At 59.5% G+C, this 10,787-nt stretch overlaps 1 protein-coding gene across 2 annotated transcripts; it reads left to right on the top strand.

Moving 5' to 3' along the window:
- The first annotated feature begins 5,359 nt into the window (after positions 1-5,359).
- SPATA2L (spermatogenesis associated 2 like) lies at positions 5,360-10,785 on the top strand. Of its 2 annotated transcripts, none has more exons than XM_004058163.5 (3): positions 5,360-5,524; positions 5,919-6,222; positions 8,859-10,785. In XM_004058163.5, the coding sequence occupies exons 2-3, from the start codon at positions 5,920-5,922 to the stop codon at positions 9,828-9,830; spliced, it is 1,275 nt and encodes a 424-aa protein (XP_004058211.4). In that variant the 5' UTR covers positions 5,360-5,524; position 5,919; the 3' UTR covers positions 9,831-10,785. The 2 variants fall into 2 exon arrangements, with proteins under 2 accessions (XP_004058211.4, XP_055220529.1); XM_055364554.2 differs by having other exon boundaries at positions 5,360-5,661.
- Positions 10,786-10,787: the final 2 nt, after the last annotated feature.

Here is a 10,787-nt window from a genome sequence, read left to right as displayed (position 1 = left end):
CTTTGCCGTGTGGCCCCCTCAATCCCCACCCCACTGGCCAGGCAGCACAACCGCCCCTGCTGCCCATGGCAGAGGCCGCTGAGGATGTGGGGGAGGAGCCACAGCCCAGCCCCACACCAAGCCTGGCCCAACCTCTTGAACATCTGCCAGCCTCCGAGACCCTCTGCATAGAAGCAGGGTCCTCTTGGGGCTGTGCCTGGCCAGGCAGGTGTGGGCTTCACCCTCTTGGACAGGAGAGCTCCGCAGGGCATCATTGGGTGGGAAGGGTGGGGTGAGGCTGGGGTCCAGGTCATCACTGGGGACCTGAGCCCAGAGCAGTCACCCGAGGGTCTCAGGAATCATCGTTCTGTGCATGGCGACACACACATGCTCTGAGGTGCACAGAAGGCTGCCGGGCGTGGACAGCATCTGCCAGGGCGGTGTGGGCAGATCAGGATGGAGGGCTCTTCTGCAAGAAAGGCACCCCTGGCAGCTTGAGATGCCATGAGGAGGCAGGTGGCAGGGCTGCTGGGGTGGGAGGTCCCAACCCTAGATGCTACCAGGAGCTGGCTGTGGGGCAGTGTCGCTGTCCTCAGGGAAACAGTCTTAAAAGCAGTAGCTGTGGACCTCGGTGGGATGCTCTGTGCTTGCACCCTCAGCAGTGGCTGGTTTACCCCCCAAAGACCCCGTAGGGAGACAGAAGAAGTGTCTCTCTGGGTGGGGCAGAGCTGGAGCATCTGCCCCAGCCCTCGATACGAACCCCAGCTGGCCATGGTGCCTTGGAGCTTGGGCTGCTCCAGCCTCAGCGTTGGTGTCTAGAAGATGGGATTTTAAAGTCCGCTTCGTAGAATGGTGGAGATGAGCTGTGTCTTGAACAAATCCTGGCGTGGGAGCCCCTGCTGGCTTGGCATCGGGGCCACACCTGCAGCCTGCACACTGTGGGGGCCGGGAACGTCCTGGCTCAGCTGTATCCCTGGCGCCGAGACCCCGCAGACATGTTCAAGTGCTGCTGTTTGCTGTGCAGCTTTGCCCTCGCTGAGCCTGCAGCTCCCCCATAAGACAGGAATGAATAATAGCAGCTTCCTTTTAGAAATCCTACAAATGGCTGGGCGCGGTGGTTCACGCCTGTAATCCCAGCACTTTGGGAGGTCAAGGTGGGCAGATCACGAGGTCAGCAGATCACGAGGTCAGCAGATCAAGACCATCCTGGCTAGCAGGGTGAAACCCCGTCTCTCCTAAAAATACAAAAAATCAGCCGGGCGTGGTGGCCCACACCTGTAGTTCCAGCTACTCGGGAGGCTGAGGCGGGAGAATGGCGTGAACCCGGGAGGCAGAGGTTGCAGTGAGCTGAGATCGTGCCACTGCACTCCAGCCTGGACGACAGAGAGAAACTCCATCTCAAAAAATAAAAATAAAATAAAAAGTAATGGCTGGGCGCAGTGGCTCATGCCTGTAACCCCAGCGGTTTGGGAAGCCGAGGCGGACGGCTCTTTTGAGGTCATGAGTTCGAGACCAGCCCGGCCAACATGGCGAAACCCCGTCTCTACTAAAAATACAAAAATTAGCTGGGCGTGGTGGCGGTAGTCCCAGTTACTCAGGAGGCTGAGGCCGGAGAATTGTTTGAACCTGAGAGGCAGAGGCTGCAGTGAGCCGAGATCACGCCATTGTACTCCAGCCTGAGCACAGAGCGAGACTCCATCTAAAAAAATAATAATAATAAAAATAAAACTATTCTGCATAAGCAGTGTCCAAATCATAACAAAAATCAAATGAAAAGTAAACAAGATGTAACCTTATATCCGTTGGACCGGAGAAGATGAGGAAGCTGAACGATGCCGAGTACAGGAGGGGGAGGGAGCTCACGCACACTGTGGGGTGGACACGGCAGTGGCCCCAGAGGACCAGGTGCAGTCCTGGAGTCCAGGTAAGTGTGGACGGAACCTCTGACCGGGCAAGGCTGCTGTCGGTTTTAGAGGATGTATATGCAGTGGAGGCAATGGAGTGTCTGTCCCGGGAGGGCAGGGAAGAACGGAGAATCCACACGGCAGCCCACGGAGTGTCCATCCCCGGGCGGGAAGGGAGGGAGCTGTGAATGTGTACAGCCCATGTAGCCACCGCTGCATAACAAAGTACCCCAACTCATGGGCTTAAATACACAAGACGCCAGGCATGGTGGTTCACACCTGGAATCCCAGCACTTCAGGAGGCTGAGGCGGGGGGATCACTTGAGCCCAGGAGTTTGAGACCAGCCTGGGCAACATAGTAAGGCCCCCCTCTCTACTAAAAAGTTAAAAATTAGGCTGGGCACCGTGGCTCACGCCTGTAATCCCAGCACTGTGGGAGGCCGAGGTAGGTGGATCACCTGAGGTCAGGAGGTTTGAGACCAGCCTGGCCAACATAGTGAAGCCCTGTCTCTGCTGAAAATACAAAAAGTACAAAAATCAGCCAGGTGGTTCCTCAGCATCATGGGAGGCTGTTTCTAGGTGGTAACCCAATGACCAGGGGTTGGATTCATCCGAAGAGCTATCTGCTGTCTATGGTTGGTGCCAGCTGTCGGCTGGGACCTCATTCAGGGCTGTCAGAACGACGACGTGAGGACTGGATGTGTTTCCAGGGGCTGCCAAAATGACCACAAAATGGGTGGCTTACAACAACAGAAATGTTCTCTCTCACCATCTTGCAGGCCTGAAGTCAAAATCAAGCTGTCAGCAGGGCTGCTCCTTCTGGAGGCTTTAGGGTAGAATTCTGTTTGCCTCCAGTTTCTGGTGGCTCTAACACAGCTGTGTTACCTTCGCTCCCGGCACCCTCGTTCCACTCTGCCTCCGTCTTTAAGCGGTCTTCTCTCCTGTGCGTTCATATCTAAGTTTCTCTCTTCTCATAAGGACAGCAGTCATACTGGATTTAGGGCCCATACCAACCCAGAACAACCTCATCCTTTTTTTTTTTTTTTTTTTTTTTTTGAGATAGAGTCTTGCTCTGTGGCCCAGGCTGGAGTGCAGTGGCGCGATCCCGGCTCACTGCAAGCTCCGCCTCCCGGGTTGACGCCATTCTCCTGCCTCAGCCTCCCGAGTAGCTGGGACTACAGATGCCCGCCACCACGCCCAGCTAATTTTTTGTATTTTTAGTAGAGATGGGGTTTCACTGTGTTAGCCAGGATGGTCTCGATCTCCTGAGTTCGTGATCCACCTGCCTCAGCCTTCCAGAGTGCTGGGATTACAGGCGTGAGCCACTGCGCCCGGCCCAGAACAAACTCATCTTGATTTTTGTCTGGAAAAACTATTTCCAAAAAAGTCCCAAGAATAGGCTGCAGGTGAATGTGAGTTGCAGGTGGAAGTTGCAGGCCAAAACCTCCGCACACGGCTGTGGCCTTCTCACTCTAGTGGCTGGGTTCTGAGGGTGTGTTAGTCCGTCCCCATGCTGCTGTAAATAGCTGCCTGAGGCTGGATAATTTATAAAGAAAAGAGGGTTAATTGACTCACAGTTCCGCATGGCTGGGGAAGGCCTCAGCAAACTCACAATCATGGCAGAAGGCGTCTCCTCACAGGGCAACAGGAGCGAGAATGAGCACTGAGCAAAGGGGAGAACCCCTTATAAAACCATCTGATATCGTGGAATTCACTATCACGAGAACAGCATGGAGGAAGCTGCCCCCAAGATTTAATTATCTCCACCTGGTCCTGCCCCAGACCTGTGGAATTACAATTCAAGATGAGATTTTGGGTGTGGACACAGAACCAAACCATGTCAGAGGCCAAGGATCTCAAGACAAGGCCAGGGTATGGCATGTTTATGATTTAGCATTGGAATTCATTCCACATCAGTTCTATTCCATGGGTTGAGGCAGGTGCAAAAACCCACCCAGGCCCATGGGAGGAGAGCTAGGCCCACTGCTGGATGGATGGACTGGTGTTGCCAAATTCAGTGAGGACAAAGGCAGAACAGTCACCTCCACCCTCCTCCGCATCAGAAGAAGAATAAAGATGAGACTTACGAAGTTAGCTGTCCTGAGGACTGGTGTGGACCCATGGTGGCACTGGGCACCAAGGCTGGGTTCAGTAAAAAGTAAGTAAAAGAGCTCCCTGTCCAGAGGTGGCCACCTAGATAACTCAGGGAGATCCACCGACTCCGTCACGATTTTTTTTTCCAGACAGTCTCGCTCTGTCACCCAGGCTGGAGTGCAGTGGCACGATCTTACCTCACTGCAACCGCAACCTCTGCCTCCCAGGTTCAAGTAATTCTGCCTCAGCCTCCCAAGTAGCTGGGCTTACAGACATGTGCCACCACGCCCGGCTAATTTTCGTATTTTTAATAAAGACGGGGTTTCACCATGTTGGCCAGGCTGGTCTTGAACTCCTGACTTCAGGTGATCCGCCCGCCTCGGCCTCTCAAAGTGCTGGGATTACAGGCGTGAGCCACCGCACCCGGTCATGATCACTATTTCTAAGATGCCAGCAGGAAACTGCCAGATAAAAATTCTAAGAAAAAGGGGGGACCTCGCCGCCCAGGCCCAGGGAAAGTTTCAACAAACTTGGGCCTTGGTTTTGGTGGCCTGGAGAGATGAGGGACACAGACGTGAAGGAGCAAAGCCTGCCCAAAGCGGGGGTGTGGGGTAGGGGTGGGTTTCGGCTGGGACCTCCCTCATCCTCCTCTACTTCTGGGCAATGCGAGAAAGTGGCTGTAGCACAGAACAGAGGAACCCGAGCGAAGAAAACGTCCCCGGGAAGTCGTGGGCCAGATTTAGCCTGGGTGGATCCGCAGCCCAGGTCAGCTTTTAGCCTAGAGAAGGGGCGGCTTCGCCCTGCCTCAGAGACCCGCCCAGACGATGCTCTCAAGGGCTGCAGATGGCACGTGCAGGAAGCCGGGAAGCGGAGCCAGCATAAACAGAATCTGAGGTCCCCGCATCCACCTGAGGCTGCTGTTTCAGACGAGGCTGAAAGGCTTGTCCTTGCGCCCACCTTCCGTGCCGCGGGCCCCTCCCTCAAGGGGATGTCCCCGCCCCACAGGGGAGGCCCGCCCCCGGGTCCGGCCAATCCCCGCCAGGTAATGCAGGTGGCCTCGCCCCGCAGGAAAGGCTCTTCCCAGGATCCAGCCAATCCCCGCCAGGTAATGCCGGTGGCCCCACCCCACAGGGGACGAGCCCGCGCACCTGCTTCCCCGCGGCCGGGTCGCCTCGGGCTGGGTCCCTGTCTCGTGGGGAGGAGCGGCCCAGGCACAACGTTCACTGAGCGCCTGCCATGAGCCCGCGGCCCTCGGTCCAGGGGCGTCGTGAACGATACCGGTCCCGCGAGGAGACGGGCGACGCGGTGACAGGAGGCTCTCGGGGTGCCTCGCGCAGGGGCTCGGCCGGGCTGGACACCTCCTCCTCCCCTTTCACCAGGCCCCGCCCCTCCTAAATTATTCGGAGGCGGGGCCTGCGCCAAGCCCCGCCCCTCCCCCAGCGTCACGGCCGCGGACCCCGGGCGGAGCCGACTCCCGGCGGAAGCGCGCCGCGCGCGGGGAGGCCCGAACTGATCGGCGGCGGCCGGAGACCGCTGGGGACAGACAGGTAGCGCCGTCACCCGCGGGATCCGCAGCTCCATCTGCTGGGCGAAGGGGCTGTGGTCGGGAGAGGGCTCAGCGGGCGGAAGCGCGTCTCTAGAGAAGGGTGCGGTCGATAACCGGGGGCGCCCCTGGAAGGCCGAGGTACCCAGGCTGGAGGGAGGGGCTGGAGGTGCGGGGGCGCTCAACAGGAGGGGCCTGGATCGCTGGGTGGGCGGGCAGCTGATGGGGCCGAGGTCTTCAGGGTAGGGGGTGCCGAAGATACCGGGGGCGCCCAGCCGCTGGGGGCGGGGTCTCCAGGCTCGAGGGGTCCTGGGGACGCTGGGTGAGGGTTCGGGGAGAGCGCGGCTGGCTGGGCGCGGCCTTAGGTCCCTGACCCCCCCGACCCCCGTCCGCCGCAGGATGGGCAGCAGCTCGCTGTCCGAGGACTACCGCCAGTGCCTGGAGCGCGAGCTGCGACGGGGCCGCGCGGGCGTGTGCGGGGACCCCTCGCTGCGCGCGGTGCTCTGGCAGATCCTGGTGGAGGACTTCGACCTGCACGGGGCGCTGCAGGACGACGCGCTGGCTCTGCTCACCGACGGGCTGTGGGGCCGCGCCGACCTGGCGCCCGCGCTACGCGGCCTGGCTCGCGCCTTCGAGCTTCTGGAGCTCGCCGCGGTGCACCTGTACCTGCTGCCCTGGAGGAAGGAGTTCACGACCATCAAGGTAGGCGCCAGGCCAGGAGGAGCGCGCCCCTCGCCCTGGCCTGCGGGTCGCGGGGCCGTCGACCATGGGGGACCATGCCTTTCGAGAGAGAGGGGCTTCAAGTGTCCTCAGTGCCCGGTGGGCTTCTCAAGGCTCCGAGCGCTGAGGGGTCGTGGGCGTGTGGGGGCACCCACTCCTAGGGCTGAGAACATGGGGTGGGCGAGGGCAGGCTTGGGTGCTGCCTACGGGGTCCTGCCCTGAGAGCTTGCGTCAGTGTCTTCCCTAAGAGGCCTCGCGGCCCCAGTTGCCATGGAAATCTTAGGACGGGGGCACAGAAGGGACTTGAGTTCCCATGGCCATCCTACTTCCTCCAGGATATGGGCCAATCCCATTTGCAGAGGAGGCCGCCGAGGCTGGGAGGACTGCAGATGGGTGCATCCCTGTGAAGTCTCAGGGCTGGGCTCAGACCTAGTGAACTCCACCGCCTGGGGCGGGAGGCTGTGCCCAGGGCTGGCCTGGCCTCTCTAGGTGAGCTCCTGGCGGCAGGAGGGGGCAGGGCCGCCGGGAGCTCTGAGCTAATTCGGAAGAGTAGGAAGCCGATGACGTCACTGGGCACGTGGGCGAGCTACGCCTCCGCCGGTTGCCATGGCAGCGGCAGTCTCTCCGCGGCTCCCCGGGGACACCTGCTGGTCGGAGGCGCCAGGACTTTCATTCATGAGAGAGGACGGACAGGCCCGCCCTTGAGGCCTCCCAGGGGGCGGGGCGGGGGAATGACCGGCTTCAGTGCCGGACAGCCCTGGTTTGGACCTAGTTCTGCTGCCTCCTGGCCTCGAGGACTTGGCCAGATTAGCTAATCTCTGTCAGCCCCTTTCCTCCTCTGAGACAGAGACACGGGAACAGTCCAGTTCATGGGGCCAGAGGAATGAATCGAAGCCCCGAGCTCAGTGCTGCAGGCACTGGGCGCTCCACACGTGGGCTGTGTCCAGGTATTAGATGCTAGGAGTCCCGGAGTTAGGGAATTTGAGAGTCAGGAGACGCTCGCAGTGATTGTCCTGAGCTCCTTTAGTTCTTCACCTAAGTGTAGGCTAGAAAGCACTCACCCAGGCCGGGCGCGGTGACTCACGCCTGTAATCCCAGCACTTTGGGAGGCCGAGGTGGGCAGATCACGAGGTCAGGAGATCAACACCAGCCTAACCAACATGGTGAAACCCCGTCTCTATTAAAAAATACAAAAATTAGCCGGGCGTGGTGATGCGCGCCTGTAATCCCAGCTACTCAGGAGGCTGAGGGAGGAGAATCACTTGAACCTGGGAGGTGGAGGTTGTAGTGAGCCAAGATTGCGCCACTGCACTCCAGCCTGGTGACAGAGTGAGACTCAATCTCAAAAAAAAAAAAAAAAAAAGAGAGAGCACTCACCCTTCTACCGTCCCACGGCTGTCAGCCCAGTGCATGGACAGCCTCTGGAAAGTGCTGAAAACAGATGTGTCACCCCCATGGTGGAATACTACACAGCAGGGGGAATGAACGTTACGGCTTCCATCCTTGTCTGCAAGACTGTAATGGAAAAAAACAAAGTTCAGAACAACACGTTTAAGAGGCTACCTGTCTAGCTTTGGTTAGAGACCTTACAAAGAGGTGAAAAAAAAGGGGGGACTACCTCATACGAGGGGCAAACGAAATCTGTATTTGGGTTTGCAAAATAAACACCTGGGCAAGTACATTCAAAACTAATTAGATGAGGCCATCTCCAGGGGTGAAGGGAGCGGTGGGACAGAAGACAGTGGAATTTCTCGGTACAGGGGCTCTTTATTTTGTTCTGATTTGTGAGCCAGGTTAATGTATTAGTTGTTTTTTCCATTAAATTTAAGAAATTCGGCCAGGTGCGATGGCTCACACCTGTAATCCCAGCACTTTGGGAGGCCAAGGTGGGTGGATCATGAGGTCAAGAGACCAAGACCTTCCTGGTCAACATGGTGAAACCCCATCTCTACTAAATATACGAAAATTAGCTGGGTGTGGTGGCGCGCACCTGTAATCCCAGCTACTCAGGAGGCTGAGGCAGGAAGATCGCTTGAACCTGGGAGGAGGAGGTTGTAGTGAGCCGAGATCGCGCCACTGCACTCCAGACAGAGCGAGACTCTGTCTCAAAAAAAAAAAAAAAAAAAAAAAAAAAAAAAAAAAAAAAAATTCTAGGCCGGGCACAGTGGCTCACGCTTGTAATCCCAGCACTTTGGGAGCTCAAGGCAGGCGGATCACTTGAGGTCAGGAGTTTGAGACCAGCATGGCCAACATGGTGAAACCCTGTCTCTACTAAAAATATGAAAATTAGCCGGGTGTGGTGGTGGGCGCCTGTAGTCCCACCTACTTGGGAGGCTGAGGCAGGGGAACTGCTTGAACCTGGGAGGCAGAGGCTGCAGTGAGCTGAGATGGAGCCACTGCACTCCAGCCTGGATGACAAAGCGAGACTCTGTCTCAGAAAAAAAAAAAAGAAATTATCATGTTTGGGCCTGGCCCAAGTTGGCTAAGCCTAGTCTCTGGGGTTGGGTCTGAGCATCAGAAGCTGCCAAGGCCTGAGCCAACAGATCCCGGACCCACTGTACCCTAGGGTCTGGCCTATGGGAGGGTGGGCAGCCACTGACCGGGCCGCTCCCTTGCAGACCTTCTCCGGGGGCTACGTGCACGTGCTGAAGGGTGTGCTCTCAGACGACCTCCTCCTGAAGAGCTTCCAGAAGATGGGCTACGTGCGCAGAGACAGCCATCGGCTCATGGTGACCGCCCTGCCCCCCGCCTGCCAGCTGGTGCAGGTGGCCCTGGGCTGCTTCGCCCTCCGGCTGGAGTGTGAGATCCTGGGTGAGGTGCTGGCCCAGCTGGGCACCAGTGTGCTGCCAGCTGAGGAGCTGCTGCAGGCACGGCGTGCCAGCGGGGACGTGGCCTCCTGTGTGGCCTGGCTGCAGCAGCGGCTGGCCCAGGATGAGGAGCCTCCACCCCTGCCCCCACGAGGCTCCCCTGCTGCTTACAGGGCCCCACTGGACTTATACCGGGACCTGCAGGAAGACGAGGGATCGGAGGACGCCAGCCTGTATGGGGAGCCGTCACCAGGCCCTGACTCGCCCTCGGCGGAGCTGGCCTACAGGCCGCCACTCTGGGAGCAGAGTGCCAAACTGTGGGGCACTGGGGGCCGGGCCTGGGAGCCCTCAGCTGAGGAGCTGCCGCAGGCCAGCAGCCCACCATATGGGGCCTTGGAGGAGGGGCTGGAACCTGAACCTTCCGCCTTCTCCTTCCTCTCTCTGCGCCGTGAGCTGAGTAGGCCTGGGGACCTGGCCACCCCTGAAAGCTCTGCAGCGGCCAGCCCGAGGCGTATTCGGGCAGAAGGGGTACCAGCCTCAGCCTACAGGTCTGTCTCTGAGCCCCCGGGCTACCAGGCACACAGCTGCCTGTCCCCTGGCGCCCTGCCCACCCTCTGCTGCGACACCTGTCGCCAGCTGCATGCTGCCCACTGTGCAGCCCTGCCCGCCTGCCGTCCAGGCCACTCGCTGCGTGTGCTGCTTGGCGACGCCCAGCGGCGCTTGTGGCTGCAGCGTGCACAGATGGACACTCTGCTCTACAACAGCCCCGGGGCCCGGCCCTAGGCCAGCTGGGCCCCAGGTCAAGGGCTCTTGGGAGACAGCTCCCGTGGTGCTTCTCTTTGCTGGGGAGGGGTCTGGGCCTCTGGTTGCCTTGTCCCTGGGGGAGTCCTGGGCACGGCAGGGGGTTGGAGAGTCCAGGCCAACCCCTGCTGGAGGTGGGACTCTCTGTATATGGAAGTCTCCAAGGGCAGCAAGCCTAAGCCGGCCAGCAGGAGCCTTTCCACATTTCCCCACCCTCGGAACCCAGACGCATGCCCACATGTGCTGGGTAGAGGGGTCCAGCCTGTTCCAGCCAGTGCCTGAACCTGTCCCTGAGAAGGACCCTGTGCCCCAAGGCCTGTGGCTCCTGGCCTGCTCCCTGCAGTACGCAATATGGGGCTCAGGACTTGGGGGTCCTCCACGTGTCCCAGGGATTCTCCACACGAGTGTCCTCAAGGGCCTGTTGGTGACACCGAGCTCCCCCCACCCCAAGCTCTGCTGGGGCCAATCTGCGGGGCTCTGCCGGGTGCACGGCTGACCTGGCTTCGGGGACCCCGGCCCTCCCCTTGGGTGTCACAGCAGCTGGGCCCACAGACAGGAAATGACCTGACCTCAAACCAGATGTGGAGGTGCACGAGAGGCGCAGGAATGGGCAGTGGCTGACTGCTGCTGGGCGGAAGGGCCTGTGGACAGCCCCCCCCAGGCGGCGGGGTCTTGGTGGGTCCAGCGGTAATGGTGCCCCTCCCCTCCATTCCCTGTGGATGCAGCCCACAGGTCGGTGAGGAGGTAGCTCTGCCCTAACCTCGGGTCTGGCGAGGGAGGGGGCAGGGTGCATCCACTGTGACAGCCCCTCTGGGCCCACAACTCCCTGACCCTGGAAGCTGAGCCTGCTTTCCTGACCCTCTGCCCCACCCCCCTCCTCCCCAGAACACTCAGAGGGACGGTCAACATCAGAGCACATTAAACGCTGGTGAAACCATG

Source organism: Gorilla gorilla, chromosome 18 (genome assembly GCF_029281585.2).
Source record: "Gorilla gorilla gorilla isolate KB3781 chromosome 18, NHGRI_mGorGor1-v2.1_pri, whole genome shotgun sequence".
NCBI lineage: Eukaryota > Metazoa > Chordata > Mammalia > Primates > Hominidae > Gorilla > Gorilla gorilla.
The sequence above is the reverse complement of the archived record's forward strand: the minus strand, read 5'-3'. Positions and strand labels throughout refer to the sequence as shown.